Raw genomic sequence first — 17846 nt, 5'->3', positions numbered from 1 at the left:
ATTATTAGTGATTGAATGTTATTCAAATCTTTCTGTTCAATAAATCAGACGGGCTTTCTTGACAGTTTTTTTAGTAGCTAAAGTTAACGTGTAAAGAGCATTTGTTTCTAAAGTACTTAGTAAACTTACTTGAATGTTACAAGTAAATCTACTTTAAAAACAGTGGTGCTTCGGGGGCTCCTCCTCAAAAGTTTTGGAAGTTGTGTAGCAGTCACACGCAAACAGGTTGGGGGAAATCATAGTTGTTAACAGTAGAGGTTCAGTACTAAATCCCCCTTCTCTACTGCTTTCAAATCAGCTGAAAAATGCCCGAGATGCCTGAAAAATGCATATAAAGGCCCTAATTTTCAAAATTTACAGGGGCACCCTATCAGTCCAGGCCTAGCGCCTTTGGAGCTCGGCTATGGCTGCCAAGCAGCCTCAGTACCCTCCTACTCTGAAAACTTTTGAGGCCCCTGCAAATGATGTTTTGTTGTTTATCACTGTCCAGGTTGTGGCAGTGGCAATTCACAGACACTGAATGATGTGTAAATAGAACACCCCTGTGGCAGGCAGTGTATTCTCTTTATTCTGTTTTTTTTTTATTTTGGTATTGATGCCTTGGCTGGGAATTTTGTTCCGGGCAGAAGTCTGGTGTTGCTCTTTTTTTAATATTGTGACCTGACATGTCTGGCAACATCACTGGAAAAACTCAAAGAAAACACATCCAACCAAATAAACATCTAAGTAATATTGATGAGCACTGGAACATTTCACCAGCTTTAAGGTAATTAGGAAAGCAAATTTAAAATGGTAGTAAAGGGTTTTGCCTGTTTTCTTTTTTTAAAAAACGTCTTAAAGAAAAACAAACATCACCATGGAACTTTTTCTGTCCTTTAAATACTTTGTTAAAAAATATAAAGCCCATAAAAATGCTAGACTTTAACATGCCCATCAGCCACAAATAAGTCATGCTTTTTCTCTCTCTCTCTCTCTCAATTAAATGATGATCTATTTCCATTAAGTGACATTTTGAACCATAAAGTTCAACTGCCTGTAACCCTAAAACAAGCTCACTTAACAAAGAAGGTTACGTTTCAGCCACGGGGCTGAGAGCCTGAGGCCTGAGGTGAGACATTCATTATAGTGAATCACAGCGAGGCTGTGATGAATTACCTACGGTACTTCCCATTTCTCTAATTAACTTTGTAAACCTGACTGCCAACTCAAAGACACTGCATATAGAAGGCTATTGCATTTTTTCCTTTTTAATAATGTTTCCCCTTACAAAGACAATAATACAGTATTCAGATACTGATGTTTTATTAAAACACCTGATAGTAGAAATCTATTCTAAAAAGGTTAACATATTAGCTTGCAAGGCCTAATTTTTAGGCATTTAAAGACTAAAAAGTAATTGATAATTTTCTTTTGTGCAAATGAAGTACTGCTCCCTTCAGCTCTCTCTTTGGACCTGCAAATTCCCCATTGTTAATTGATTTAACTGCATGAATTTGCATTGTATTTTCATGTACTTTTAAAATTGTACGGTTTATTTTTCTTTTTTTCTCTCTATTCAAACTGAAAAAAATCTGCAGCTCTCTTGGTTTAGTTTTGTATTTTTTGTTATCACAAAATGATCTGTTTTTACCAAAATGTTGTCGCAAAAAGGTTTATCCATTCTAAATTATATCAAATCTTAAATGTAAATGTTTGTTTGTTTTTCAAATGAATGCATCCATTTCTTTTTCATCTTTTGCATGCTCACAGTTGAGAGGGGAACGTCCTAAAAAAGCAGCAGCAGAGAGCTGTGCGAGTATGACAGGGTCAAATGTTTCACCTCAGATCAAGTGGATGCAGGCCTGGGGTCAAAGTTCCCCTGTAGAACAAGAATCCTAATCATGGCTTGTGGGATCTACACATACTTACAAAAACATCAACTGATATGATCACAAACTTAAATGTGCATTTATTCAAAGCCCATATTTATTACAACTTTAGTATAAACAAACATAACCCCCTCCCCCATGCTCATGTCCAATATTTGTTAATCATACCATGTACGACCTAATCTACTGATTCCAGGGGCAACCATCTGGAAAAGCTTGGCGGTGTTTATATACGGTAATATGGAGCATCTGGATCCCTCTTTTTCCCCTTTGAAAAATATGAAACAAATGTGTGTGTGACACAACCCCAGTGGGTGTTCTGCTATTTTAGCCTTCATGCACATGCAGATCACGTGACCCACATCATAAGCTTGTTGGAGAGAAGTGCATTAGGCATGGTTGAAAACACACACACGTACATGTCACAGTGGGTCACTTGTCTCCTGTACAGAGAAAAAAGAAATTGCTGACCGACATCTCTTGGTAAGCTCTGTTAATTAAGGTTTTTTCTTGTAGTTTAAATTAAAACAATAGATTTTATGTAAAGCATGTTGTTTTTATCATCTTTCATTTTAAAGAAATTACAAACATTTAGAACCAAAGCCAAACAACAGCTCACTTTTTATTGTTCTTCCTTAGAAAGACATCTTAACACACTCAAAATAACACTCGGACGGTTGTGTCATGATGTACAACTCCAACTGACACTTTTTTGTTGTATTATGATGTACAAAAGATATGCAACCAAATTTTCACCGGAAAAATCAGCTCTAATTTCCTTGTCTTGTTTATGTCAGAAAATATTGTTCAGCTGCCATTCATGCACAAGCTTTCTATTTTTGTCTTTCAACTTGTGTTTAGCAAAGTTAAGATGGCAGCCTTTTCATTACAGTCCTACGGGGTAATTAGCTGTCAAAACTGAGTGGATAGATTTTGTGGCCGCTGCATAAAGCCTGGAGCATCCAAGAGGACATTCTGTCTAGAGCAAATTACACTAGAATGAAGAGAGAAGTTGAAGAACCCACTGCTCTGCTCTAGAACACTGACCTCTAATCAAGCATTCTGTTTATCTGAGTCAAAACATGTTTTATAAATTTAGGATTAAGCAAATAGTTGAGTCAATTTGTAGAACAGCTGCATCTGATTTTCTTCCAAATATCTGTTGACTTTAATGGCTGTATGCATATTGAAGAAATGCTTCAGTCTTTTTTGCCATTATGTCAACATAATGCTGCATAATTTGTAAAGACGCTGTAGACTTTGAAGTTAATAATCATTCTGCCACCAGAGACTTGACCTGCGCTGCACAAGCTCTGACCTGGCACATATATTTCTGATTGAGGGATTAGCCAGACATACTGATCCACTGAGAGCACTGCTGGTGAACACTTTATTGCAAATCAAACACTAGAGCTAAGCATGAATTGATTTGGCAAATGACTTTCTCCAGCTACAGCGTTATGGACATAATTTAAAGAGAAAGAATGTGATAAATATGACAGCCTATCTGAAGTGATGAAAGGCCTTTTTGGTTAAAGGTCAGGTGAAAAAGCAACGTTATAAATAAGAGACAAAATAAATAATGTTTAGGACAAATTAAATAGTGACTACAGTGAGACCTTTCAAAATGAAAGTGCTGTTTTAGTCAAATCTCTTCACCTATTTTACATTGATTTTTTTTTTTTATTTGATTCCTGTAAACGCATCTTTTTTGGCTTTGAGAACATTCGAATTATGGTGATCAGTCTCATTCAAACAGGAAATTTCAGTAAATGTAGACCTAGGATGACTGATCAAATAGCCACAGTTGCTTGAGGAATGCTAAAAAAGGTTCTTTTATTTGAAGCTTGCAATAACTTAGTTAACACTGATTACATCATTCATGCTACCAAAATTATTTAAGCAAAAAAATAAGACAAATGTTTGTAAAGTAGAATTGAGGAAAATTAAACACCAAACATTTCTTAACTTCTTGTTACCGATGCATGTCAGTTTTTGTTTTTAATTTAGTTACAAACCGTTCCGATTGGTTCTATTTGAACAAATTTATTATTTTTATGACATTTGTGATTCAAACACTTTCACAGGTAGCTTTATTGTTCTTAGATTACTTTTTCTCTTGCACAAATATTGCAAAGATTTGTAGAAGTTGATAGATCCATGTACTTGATTGGCCCTCACTCAATAAACCCATTTGTTCCCTGAAACTTTCCAGGAAACTATATAGGAAGCACTCTTTTATTTTTTTATTTGTCTTGTTGCAACAGCTGAGCAAACAGATAAGGGCTGAATGCCTCTTGTGTCAGACATATTTTACTATTACAATAAGGGGTTACAAATCTTCTGATTCATGAGGTGTTTATTTGTAAAAACACCTTTTGTCAGTAAGCTAAAATTTATTCATTTTATATTGATTTTATATATATGTAGTATTCTTTTAGATTCATTTTGTATCAAGGATTTTTTATTTTATTCATTACCAGAAACTATGCAATGCTCATGACGTTAGCTTTAATACTCAGGTGTAACTTTGTCACTTACAAAAAGTAACAAATATGCATCTTGTGGCAACAGCAATGCACATTCTTGTATTTATAAATGTTAAAATTGAATATTTTTAATGCATTTCTCAGATGAAGTCAATATAAAAAGTTTAGATAGTTTATTCCATTAATTAGTATATTAATGGAATCCAATTATATTGATTTGAATTAATTTGACCATTTCTAGAACTCTCAACCATTATAGAACAAAAAGTATTGCGGAGCAATGTGGGATTCTCGATTTCAGTAATGAAAAGTTTTGCTTTAAAACTAAAAAAATTAAGAACTAGAGAAACAATCTTTAGACTAATGGACTTTTCATCTACTAAATCTCAGACACCCCTCATTTGAATTACACAAATCAATAAAACTCAGCAGCTCCAATCTAACTCTAAAACATCAGTTTCCAAGCCATAGCAGTCTCAAGACAAACAACTATACAATGTTCTTTTGTACAATATTTACAAAAGAATAATCAGCCATCTGTGGGCTGGACTGATGTACTGTGTTTCAGGCTAGAACACTTTTAACATCAGGGCCTTGTCAGGTGTTAAAGCTGGTCCTTGGTTACTAACAGATGTTGGTTCATTACAGTGCTTTTCAAATTTTGCCCCAGCCTCAGGCAAAAAGCAGAAGAAAAAACACAAAGTGGTTACTGTGAATAAGTGATACGAGACGAGCACAAAGAGAAATAAAAAAAAAAAATACAGAGTGAAACAGAAGCGTGGCAGGAATAAAAGTGAGCTCTCACGTCTATTTAACATCCCACTACAAACATACAACACTAAGAAGTTTGGGTACTAAAAAAATACAGAGATTTTGGACATTTCCATTTTAGTACACACTGCTGCTGCTGCCCCACCATGGCCTATATTCTGCCAGCTGGCAACATGCAAGTGCATGGATGAGTATGCATCCTCCACTGACACACATACGCTTACGGATTAGATCAGACAGTATAGTGGAGCAGGATTGCCACTGGGAAAGATGAAAACATTCTACATTCATTAATACTGCCAACAAAAACGTTTTACCTTTGTCTCAAAGTGGTGTGTGTAAAAAATGCACAACACTATAACTTCTTGCATTGTTCCTTCCCTCCCCTGTCAGACTTAACAGTTAAGAAAACTTCCAGACTTTTCAGACTAAAAACTTAGGGGTCTACTCGTACAGGCTTTGCAAATCTTTCCTACTGGCTGATTCTTTTACAATCCACCATCTCTGCTCCATTTCCATCCACAGGAGCATAAAACGGATTTTAAAGTTGCATGAAACACATTAGCCTAGTTCAGCCAAGAAGTGTAAATTGGGATGAGTTAGCTAATGCCCTGTGATGTGCCTGTCTTCTCAGGGAGAGGAAATGTGAATAAGAAAAGGTCACTGGGGGTGTGTAGGGCACAAAAGGGAATACTTGTGTGTCACAGGGTCAACATGATGCCAGCCGATCCATAATCCAGTCAAGCTGAGGTCCATTAGGGGGCTACAGTTTAGAGTAACTGTAGCAAAAAATGATTAAAAAAGCAAATTATAAATTTTAATTAATATGTAAGGGGAGAAAATGCCAAAAAAAAAAGGAAAATAAATGGCTAACAATCAGAATGACAGGAGAGAACATTAATATGAAGCATCCCTAAAATCCTCCATGTTGGCAAACAGAGTGTTTCTGCTTAGCCTTGCAATATCCTGCTCCCTAAATAAATAGTTGTTTGAACATTTGAGAAAATGACACAAACACAAAACTAACATTATTTGGTCTGAATTTAGGCTGACTCACAAAAGCCGGTTACAAACAGAGAAAAGCAACACGCCAACTACAAACAGAAACATACCTGAAGTAGGAAAAGAAGAAGCTCTCAAAGATGCTTAGAAGAAAGAAACAGATTTCCCGGAAAAATGTATCAGTGCGTGAAGTGTGTTTGGTTGTGTAAAGAGGAGATCCACTCCAGCAGCGGATGGTTTGGGAGAGCTCCGTCTCATTCTTTCTCTCTCTGTGGCAACTGTGACGTGCTAGGGTTTCATCCAGACAGCTCCCTCCCTCCCTCCCATCCTCCCTCCTCTCCACTCTCTGTTTTATACCTTATTCGCTCTCCCAATCTCTTGTTCTGCCCTTCTCTTAATCCCTCGCTTCCAGTCGCCCGCCTCACAATCTGAGGACCGTTAAAGCTTAACAGCCAAAACCCTATAGAACATTTGACATTTGACATTTCATTCAGGCATAATCTACAATCAAACACTTTAAGCTCCATAATTTCCATGTGTGTCCTTACATCTCCTGGTTTTCTAAATCGCTGCTCTTACATGTGCACCTTCAAGTTTAATTTGTATTTATGAAGATATGTTTTTAATATTTCAAAACCAAAACCACAAATTTTGTTTCAGATTACAGCCTTGTTCCAAATATACAACAGCTTTATCAAAATTTAATGAAAAGCAACTATAATATATTTTTTGGGGGGATCTAAAGAGGAAAGAATGAAAACAATATTCCTAATTTTGATTTATGTCTCATAGTGAAAAGACCCTGGGTCTAATTCTGACTGGGTCCTTACTGTGCTTGCATGTTCTGCTCATGCATGTGTGGGTTTTCTCCCATAGTCCAAAAACACGCTTCATAGGTTGATTGGTGTCTCTTAGTTGTCCCTAAGAGTGAGTGTGATTATATGACCCTGCAAAATACTGGCAACCTGTTCAGGCTCTACCCAGCCTTAACCCAACAGAAGCTAGGATAGGCTCCAGCAACCCTATGATCATAGAAGTGAATAAGCAGGTTTGGAAGGTGAATGGATAGATCCTCCAGTTAAAATGTTTTGTACACGAGCTTTCCAACTTTATATATGACCCTTAACATACCTACAGTGTCAATGTGTTGTTCAGGCACTTTCAAGTGTTTCCTTCTTCCCAGTTCTTCCCCGAGTAAGTAGTACCACCCTTGAACCTCCTATGGAACAGACAAACACAGAGACAGTGGACAGTAAATGTGTACAATAGGCATAAACTCCTAAACACATTATTTTGTCACTGGCTTGAGTTGAATTCACAATGAACGCAATTTGCGCATCAGAGTTGTCCAGTTTCAATGTTAAATCATTGTACAGATGCAATCAGAGGTTCTGTGGTGCGATTTAAGCATCCGATGCAGCATGTCCGTCTGGCAGAAGCAAGTTTTGGGCATTGTGTTTTGGGCCGTAGCAGAGCATTGAGAATTCAAACATCTGAACTTGGTTGACAAGTTGCATCAACCAATGAGGGACTTCTGGCTGTGTTAATGATATGATCACTGGGTTGAGTCCAAAACCAACATGGAGGAGAATCTTATCATTCTCCTCCTGTACTTTATATCTTTTTTCCAATGGAGTAAATAGTAAAAAGATTTTCTAGTTTATTCTTTTTTTTTCCTTCTCTGACCATTGCAGGACAGCAGGTCGTCAAACTGGGTCACAGAGAGACGGAACCCATCATTCAGACTCTGCTCCTGTAATAGATGGTGAACTTCACCGTACTGGGAGAATCTCTGAATGATTTCATGAACTCAGACATAAAGATGTGATTACAAACGCCTTTGTGGAGCTCTTCATAATAAATAAACCTGGTCTCTTGACATTATCCGTGTCTTCCATGCATTGTAAATGAGATATACAGTCAAAGTTCACATGTGTGATCAGGCTAAAAACTTTTGACAGTAGCTTCTCCCACACGTATCTGGAGCATCAAGTTTATGAGCACATTTTTGGACAAGTGTCCAGCAACAAATTTGACTCCCGTTGGAAGAGAGGCAGCAGACGGGTTTGATGTGGACACAGCATTACACCCTTTTCATAATTTCATAATCCTTTCTATTTAATTATTTGACACTCAGGCTTTATTCTGGTCTCAAGTTGTTCGTTTCTCATTTTAGGTTAATTAACTTTGACACTCTCTTAGTTGTAATATTTATCTACTTTGTAGAATTGCTGAGAAAGATAATGAAGACAATTTGCCCTTGATCTATCTTTATTGTTTCCATTCATAACTCAATGAGAAACAGTCCACAAGACTATATTGTATACTGTGATTCTTTGTCATTCCCCCCATTTTTGTTCATTTCTTGCCATTTGCTTCTTTTCACAGTAGTTGATGCCCTGTTTCTGCAACCCTGTCTAATGAACCAGATGTTATTTGTACATTTTTTAATTGCAGCCTGTACCAACAAAGCAAACTATCAAATTATGACAAAACATTCATGTAACACACCTATTAGAGCACACTCAGTGGACACACCTCTCCCTGTTCTTTTGTGCTTAATATTGTGATGCTATGGATGATGACAATAATTTTCTGTTTTTAAAAGCATCTTAGTGGATAGATTTCTCCAGGCTGTGGGACATGTGGAAGAAAAGGGGGGTGAACTTCTCTTGAAGATAGGGGGAGAGAGGAAAGGGCATGTGTACTGAAAGTAACGGAGGGATCTTTTACCATTGTTCAATATTACCCTGCTCGTGTGGCCAAGAGGTAAGAGACAAAAGAAAAACTTAGGAAGACAGAAGACAAAGAAAAGGGAATAAAAGAAAAAAAACTGTGAATAACAGAGAAAAGTGAAGAGCACAAAGTGGCAAACAGGTGCAAACGGCAGATGAGATATGACAGGCGAGTAAACCAGTTACCAAAATAACGCAGAGCGCTCATAAACAAGACTGCGTTCTGGAATACAACGAGACAAAGTAGAGAGGTTGGGCTGTGTAAGAGTAAAAATGTGTAAAGAACATCGGATGCAGCAAAGAGGATAAAGAGAGACTCTTCCAGTGACTCAAAGCTAAATTTCTTTTATTAGCATACTAAGCTAATTAAATATTAATTGAAAAAAATGTTACAGGAAGCAAGTAGAAGTCTGAATGTTCTTGGTTGTCGGCCTGCCGTATAAAATTGGATTCGAACAATTCTACATTATAGCAAAACTTTTTGAAAAGTGAAAGAAAGATGTTTAAATTCTAGTGAATTTCTTTCTTTTAAAATATTGTAGGTTTGTTTATTACAGTTTACTTAATTTGGCTGCACAGTGAAATAGATTTATTTGAGTAGGATATGGGGTGCTGTTTGTAAAGTCAAATATTAACATCAATATTTTTGGTTATTTTGCCTGGTTTAGGACAAAAAAAAACAAGCTTTGTTTACAAATGCATATTTTCACCTTTTAATTCATGTATTTATAAATGTTACATTTACTAAACAAAATAATTAGTTAGCGAGCTAAATATTTCATTTAAAGCAACATATTTTTTAATAATTATATATTTAGCTTACAAACTAAATGTTTATTTTGTAAACTAAATATTTGGGTCTGACTTGAATATTCCTTTTCCAAACTAAACATTTAAGTAAGAACATTTATGTAACTAAATATACATTTGTTAAAGACATATTTAAGTCCAAATTAAATGTTTAGCTTTTTAACAATATATTTAATTTGGAGCTAAATATTTAGTTTGGAGCTAAATGTTCAGTTTTCTGTCTTTTTTTTCTTCCTAATTTTCTCCCGCTTCCTACTGCTTCTCCTGCTCTGGTAAAAATCCGAGCATACTGGTTTAACACCAGGATCTTGCCAGGATCTCACCACCAGATCTCAACAGTTCTTTCTGGCTAGTGCATTACAGAATGAGAGTGCAAAATTCAGCTTTTTATGTAGTTGTCCATTTTCGCTTATCTGCCAGTTTATTTGCATGTTAGCTAAATATTTAGTTATGGACTTAAATATTTATTTTACAAATAAATATTCAGTTACAAAGCTTAAATGTTTAGTTTGGAAAATAAATATTTCGGTCAGATCTTAATATTGAATTTGCAAACGAAATGTTTAATTTGATCAAATTAAATATTCAGTTTACCATCTAAACATTTAGTTTGTGTATAAATATATAATTATAAAAAAGTTGACTTTAAATTAAATATTTAATTTGCCAACTAAATACTCAGTTGGTAAATGTGAAAATACGCATTTGAAAAATGAAACCCGTTTATTTTTTTCTTAAAACAGGCTAAATAACCAAAAAATATTGCTGTTAATATTTGACTTTGTCACTTCACAAATGGCACCTTAATAGTAGGATGTTCTCTCAGTCAGTCAAGTTTTTCCATATAAAACTTGTGCATCCATTGTCATGCATTGTATATTGGTCATTCTGAAAACAGGAAGAGGCAGTCAATGGTGCTGCTCCAGAGTCTAATGGAGGCAGTTTGCTGCAAAAAGTTTGCAATCTCATGTGCCTCAGCATCCTTGACTTTTCTCTGTAAATTTACCTTGTGGCTCATTGACAAAGTCCCAAATTAATTAACTGCGTAATATTTGGTAACAAACATTTCAAAAATGAACTTTCTTCTAAAGTGACAACTGACAGAAACATGTCAGGAATTACTGAGGCCTATTTTTTCACATATTCGAGAAGTGCATAATTTTACATGTGTGAGCACGGAAGTGAATGGACCACTTAAACGTAAATATTTGGCTGAGTAAGTGAATACTTCTGACAATCTAGTATATAGAAATATAAAAACAAAACAAAGATTGGTAACACTTTATATTAAGATTCCTTAACAAGCTTTGTTAACACATTAACAAGCATTATAAATGAATTTATAAGGTGTTAGTAAGACATTTATTAGTACATTAAGTCTAATAAGGTTTTTTAAATTACTTAGTTAACACATTTACAAGCATTATTATTAGGATGTTTTTAAGATCCTAATGATGCATTTACTGATATTATAGGTGCTTAACAAATGTGTCAGTGTTAATAAACTTAATAAAATTTATTAACAACCTTTGTTAACAAATTAAGAAGTATTATTATTGTTTGGGGTTCTAGTAAGATATTTATTAGCATTATAGACGCCTGACACAAGCCTAAGTGTTCATACGCTTAATAAGTTTTATTAACTAACTTAACAAATTAATAGGCTTTATTAATGTGTCAGATGCTAGTAAGATATTTATTAGCATTATAGATGTCTTGCAAATACCTTCTTCTTCTTTCTCTTTCGGCTTTTCCCATCAGGGGTCGCCACAGCGAATCATCCTTTTCCACCTCACTCTATCATGGACATCTTCTACCCTAACATTAGCCAACTTCATGTCCTCTGTTAAGACATCCATGTATCTCCTCTTTGGCCGTCCTCTTGCCCTCCTGCCAGGCAGCTCCATCTCCAACATCCTTCTACCAATATATCCACTATCCCTCCTCTGAACATGTCCAAACCATCTCAGTCTGGCTTCTCTGACTTTGTCGCTAACACAGGCAACATGAGCCGTCCCTCTGATGTACTCGTTCCTTATCCTGTCTAACCTGGTCACTCCTAAGGAGAACCTCAACATCTTCATCTCCGCTACCTCCATCTCAGCCTCTTGTCTCTGTCTCACTGCTACCGTCTCTAACCCATAGAGCAGAGCTGGTCTCACCACTGTCTTGTACACCTTTCCTTTGAGTCTTGCTGACACTCTTCTGTCACACAACACTCCTGACACTTTCCTCCACCCGCTCCAACCTGCCTGCACTCGCCTCTTCACCTCTTTTCCACACTCCCCATCACACTGAACTGTTGACCCCAAGTACTTAAACTCCTGCACCTTCTTCACCTCAGCCCCCTGTAACCTAACGCTTCTACCTTGATCCCTCTCGTTCAGACACATGTATTCTGTCTTACTACGACTGACCTTCATGCCTCTTCTTTCCAGAGCAAACCTCCACCTCTCTAGCTGTTCCTCCACCTGCTCTCTACTCTCACTGCAAATTACAATGTCATCCGCAAACATCATTGTCCAGGGAGATTCCTGTCTTACCTCGTCTGTCAGCCTGTCCATCAGCATAGCAAACAAAAAAGGACTCAAAGCTGATCCTTGGTGTAGTCCCACCTCCACCTTGAACTCCTCTGTCTGACCTACAGCACATCTCACCACCGTCATACTTCTCTCATACATGTCCTGAACTACTCTGACATACTTCTCTGCCACTCCAGACGACCTCATACAGTACCACAGCTCCTCCCTCGGCACCCTGTCATACGCCTTCTCTAAATCTACGAACACACAATGCAGCTCCTTCTGACCATCTCTGTACTTTTCCATCAACATTCTCAAAGCAAAAATGGCATCAGTGGTGCTCTTACGGGGCATGAAACCATACTGCTGCTCACAAATCTCCACCTTCTTCCTAAGCCTGGCTTCCACTACTCTTTCCCACAGCTTCATTGTGTGGCTCATCAACTTTATTCCTCTATAGTTGCTGCAGTTCTGCGTGTCACCCTTGTTCTTAAAGATCGGAACCAGAACGCTTCTCCTCCATTCCTCAGGCATCTTCTCACTCTCTAAAATCCTATTGAACAACCTTGTTAGAAATTCCACTGCTGTCTCTCCTAGGCACTTCCATACCTCCACAGGTACGTCATCAGGACCAACGGCCTTTCCGCTCTTCATCCTTTTCAGAGCCTTCCTAACCTCCTCCTTTCCAATCTCTGCTACTTCCTGCTCCACAACAACCACATCTTCCTCCCTTCTTTCCCTGTCATTTTCCACGTTCATCAGCTCCTCAAAATACTCCTTCCATCTTTTCTGTACACTCTCCTGGGTTGTTAGCACCTTTCCATCTCTGTCCTTAATCACCCTTATCTGTTGCACGTCCTTCCCATCTCTGTCTCTCTGTCTGGCTAGCCTGTACAAGTCCTTCTCTCCTTCCTTTGTGTCTAACCTGTCATATAGCTCATCGTAAGCTTTCTGTTTGGCCTTTGCCACCTCTCTCTTCACTCTACGCTGCGCTTCCTTGTACTCCTGTCTACCTTCCTCAGTCCTTTCTACATCCCACTTCCTTTTAGCCAACCTCTTCCTCTGGACGCATTCCTGTACTTCCTCATTCCACCACCAAGTCTCTTTACCGTCTTTCCTCTTTCCAGATGACACACCTAGCACCTTCCTACCTGTTTCCCTGATAATCTCTGCTGTAGTTTCCCAGTCCTCTGGAAGCTCATCCTGACCACCCAGGACCTGTCTCAACTTCTGCCTAAATTCCTCACAAGTTTCTTCATTCTGTAGCTTCCACCACTTGGTCTTCTTTTCTGTTTTCCCTCTCTTCTTCTTCCTGACCTCCAGAGTCATCTTACACACCACCATGCGGTGCTGTCTGGCTACACTCTCTCCTACTACCACTTTGCAGTCATTAACCTCTCTCAAATGACCTCGTCTACATAGGATGTAGTCCACCTGAGTACTCCTACCTCCACTTCTGTATGTCACTCTATGTTCCTCTCTCTTCTGGAAGTAAGTGTTGACTACAGCCATTTCCATCCTCTTCGCAAAGTCCACCACCATCTGTCCCTCCAGATTCCTTTCCTTCACACCAAACCTGCCCATCACCTCCTCATCACCTCTGTTGCCCTCACCAACATGCCCATTAAAGTCTGCTCCAATAACAACTCTCTCTCCTCTGGGGAAACTCTCTATGACCTCATCCAACTCACTCCAGAATCTCTCCTTCACTTCTAACTCACAGCCAACCTGTGGCGCATACCCACTGACTACATTCACCATCACCCCTTCAATTTCTAACTTTAAGCTCATCATCCTGTCTGAGACTCTTTTCACCTCTAGAACACTGTTTACAAACTCCCCCTTCAGAATCACACCTACCCCATTTCTCTTCCTATCAACACCATGATAGAACAGTTTGTATCCTCCTCCAATACTACGTGCCTTGCTGCCCTTCCACCTTGTCTCCTGCACACACAGTACATCTACCTTCCTTCTCTCCATCATGTCTGCCAGCTCTCTGCCTTTCCCTGTCATTGTGCCAACGTTAAGAGTCCCTATTCTCAAACCTATGTTCCTGCCTTTTCCCTTCTCTCTCTGGCCACGTGCCCTTCTGCCTCCCCTCTTTCTTCGACCAACAGTAGTCAAATTTCCACCGACACCCTGTAGGTTAACAGCATCGGTGGCGGTCGTTGTTAACCCGGGCCTCGACCGATCCGGTATGTCTAAAGTGTTGTGGATGATTCGCATGGTTATTTTGGCAATTTTTACGCCGGATGCCCTTCCTGACGCAACCCTCTCTATTTATCCGGGCTTGGGACCGGCACAGAGGCAACTGGCTTGCAACCCCTGTGGCTAGATTGTCTTGCAAATACCTGAAAGTGTTAATAAGATTTATTAACATCTAAAGTCAGACCATTGTCTTCTAAATCCATATTACTAAACTGCTTATAAGCTTTACAAATGTATTAATTAACTTTGTTAATAGTTTATTAATTGTTTTGCAGCACCTCATCTAAGTGTGGACGTTTTTTATCACAAACAACCACAAAGCATAAAGATTGTAAAAAGAACTTTATGACATTAAAACAGACTAAACATACACAAATCGTTCTGTAAAAGATATATAATAATTTAATTCAGACAAATATTTTTTTTTTAAACATATATACTGGTGTTGGATGACTGGCATCATAGCTAATAAGGATATAAAGTATTAGCATCTATCCTGAGTGAAACATTCATTGCAAATCCCATCACCAGGAGACAATTCTCTGCATTCAATGCCAACTGCATTCAACCACTGTTGCCTTGCTTCAAAGTCCACAAGAAAGTTGCACAAGCCAGTAATTTTTGAAGAACGAAGAAAATAAACCTACAGGAGCCATGCTAAAGCTAACACGCTAACCTGCCCAGGTTAACTAATGTCACCATTGGCTAATGAATCTGTCAATCAAACTCATCAGCAAAACAGGCGTGCTCACTTTCAGCCAATTAAATGGCCTCTTAGACTTTGCTTTCACACAGGTGACGAAAAAAGCCCCGCCCATCTTTGATTCTGTACCGGTCGGTCGTTAGCGTGTTAGCTTTAGCATGGCTCCTGTAGGTTTATTGTCTTCGTTCTCCAAAAATGACTGGCTTGTGCAACTTTCTTGTGGACTTTGAAGCAAGGCAACAGTGGTTGAATGCAGTTGGCATTGAATGCAGAGAATTGTCTCTTGGTGATGGGATTTGCAATGAATGTTTCACTCAGGATAGATGCTAATACTTCATCCTTATTAGCTATGATGCTAGTCATCCAACACCAGTATATATGTTTTGTTTTTGTTTTTTTAAATTATTTGTCTGAATTAAATTATTATATATCTTTTACAGAACGATTTGTGTATGTTTAGTCTGTTTTAATGTCATAAAGTTCTTTTTACAATCTTTATGCTTTGTGGTTTGTGCTAAAAACGTCCACACTTTAGATGAGGTGCTGCAAAACAATTAATAAACTATTAACAAAGTTAATTAATACATTTGTAAAGCTTATAAGCAGTTTAGTAATATGGATTTAGAAGACAATGGTCTGACTTTAGATGTTAATAAATCTTATTAACACTTTCAGGTATTTGCAAGACATCTATAATGCTAATAAATATCTTCCTAGCATCTGACACATTAATAAAGCCTATTAATTTGTTAAATTAGTTAATAAAACTTATTAAGCTTATGAACACTTAGGCTTGTGTCAGGCGTCTATAATGCTAATAAATATCTTACTAGAACCCCAAACAAAAATAATACTTCTTAAATGGTTAACAAAGGTTGTTAATAAATTTTATTAAGCTTATTAACACTGACACATTTGTTAAGCACCTATAATATCAGTAAATGCATCATTAGGATCTTAAAAACATCCTAATAATAATGCTTGTAAATGTGTTAACTAAGTAATTTACTAAACCTTATTAGACTTATTGTACTAATAAATGTCTTACTAACACCCTATAAATTCATTTATAATGCTTGTAAATGTGTTAACAAAGCTTGTTAAGTAATCTTAATATAAAGTGTTACCCAAAGATTTTATGGAGAATGTACTGGAACTATTAAATAACACAATTTTTTCTACAGTGACAACACCAGAGAGAAACATTTACACTGAAACATTCCTGACATAATGTATGTGCAACAACACTATTTGCTTTTCTTATAACCTTTTCACTGCAGACACTAAGTGATTCAAACTGTGTTGCACTCTAATATCTTGAGGCAGTACTGTGGCTCTGTAACACTAGTAACCCGAAAGTGTTTCCTCCAAACTATTGAGGTCACTGGAATTCATTCACACTGAATTAAACTCCTAAATTTATGGTCTAATGGATCCAAAACACAGAGAGGCAAGCGCACACAGAATAAAACAGTATACTCAAAACTCAAACTTACCTTGTCTGCATCTGATAGGGAGCGCACACCAAAGCTCATGCAACCAAGCAGCTCACTCATTCTGTTGGTGATGAGAGGACCAACAAAGAGTTAACCAGGTCAAAGGAAATATGTAAAACAGCAAAGGATAGATCTCCAATCCCCTATGTGGGAGAGAGAAAATAGGGAATAAAATTTAAAAAAAGGGTGTTCATTATTATCTTTAATCTAGCCTATTGTTATAAACATTGGATTTTCTGTGTGAAATAGTTAACACTGCTAAAATAATCTCGTTTGGAACACAAATGAGAAAAAGTCACAATTGAAAATACATCTTTTTATGATAAAATGCTATGTATGATTACAGTTCTGAGGCACATGTGTGTGCAGAAACTACATGCCATAGGATCATTCAGTTCTGCATGCACCAGAAAATAGTTTGTGACAAATTAACATTAGCGTTGTGGCTGTTGGTGGAGCTATAATGACATAATGCATGTCAGGAAAATAACAGCTGAACTGCTTTCTGTTGTCATTCAGTTTAAAAAAGAGCCAAATACCAACACAGTTCTGTACATATTACTTTGCTTATACATTTTCTTGAACAACATAGCTTCTGCAGGTGTAATTTGTTTAGGGTCAAATTTGGATCAACTAAAAGTGAAGGAAAAAAAACAGATTGTTAATTTGAAAAAAGATTAAAACTTGAAAGTACACATTGCAAACTTGAAGAAATTATTGAATTATTTTTATTAAAATATCAACGTTTTCATTTTCAGAACACTTTGGATTCAAAAATAGTCGTCGTTAAACGCTCATTTCAATTAGATTTTCACCTCGCGATGATGACAACATTTTCTATGGTGTCCGAATTGTTTTAAAAATCCAGGGCACTACACAGTCCTTCACTATATAGTTTTTTAGTAGTTAGGGTGTAGGGTGGGAACCCATGGACACAGCCCATGTCCTAGTAGCCAATTAGCTCAAAGCCCCGCCCCCATGTTAAGATAAGATCAGCTCAGCAGCAAAAACCTAGAAACTGAATCGAAACTGAGAACTAAAAGCAAAGAGGGAGAAACGGGATAAAAAGTTGAAAATACATAGAAACGTTACTTTTTTGGTAACAGTGTTCGGTTTAAATTTTTCTTATTATAATTTATATTTATTTTTCAAAATATTCAATAATTCCTTCAAGTTTACAATGTGTACTTTTGAGTTTAATCTACAGAAGCTACGTACAGGCTTACCGTGCTTTTTTTT

General features: G+C 37.3%; 1 protein-coding gene across 2 annotated transcripts in view; it reads right to left on the bottom strand.

Moving 5' to 3' along the window:
- Nucleotides 1-17846, bottom strand: part of rgs3a (regulator of G protein signaling 3a) — a 322617-nt gene that overhangs the window by 285723 nt on the left and 19048 nt on the right. Inside the window, exons 6-7 of one of the 2 annotated variants that reach the window (XM_023960529.2) lie at nt 16608-16668; nt 7262-7349 (exon numbers count right to left, since the gene is read on the bottom strand). In XM_023960529.2, coding sequence (XP_023816297.2) covers nt 7262-7349; nt 16608-16668 — 149 coding nt within the window. Of the gene's footprint in view, nt 1-6240; nt 6408-7261; nt 7350-16607; nt 16669-17846 lie in introns of those variants that run through there. The other variant, XM_023960531.2, reaches the window with a different exon arrangement.

Source organism: Oryzias latipes, chromosome 12 (genome assembly GCF_053564925.1).
Source record: "Oryzias latipes strain Hd-rR chromosome 12, Olatipes_Hd-rR_3.1".
NCBI classification, from domain to species: domain Eukaryota; kingdom Metazoa; phylum Chordata; class Actinopteri; order Beloniformes; family Adrianichthyidae; genus Oryzias; species Oryzias latipes.
This window is presented reverse-complemented; position numbering and strand designations above follow the sequence as displayed.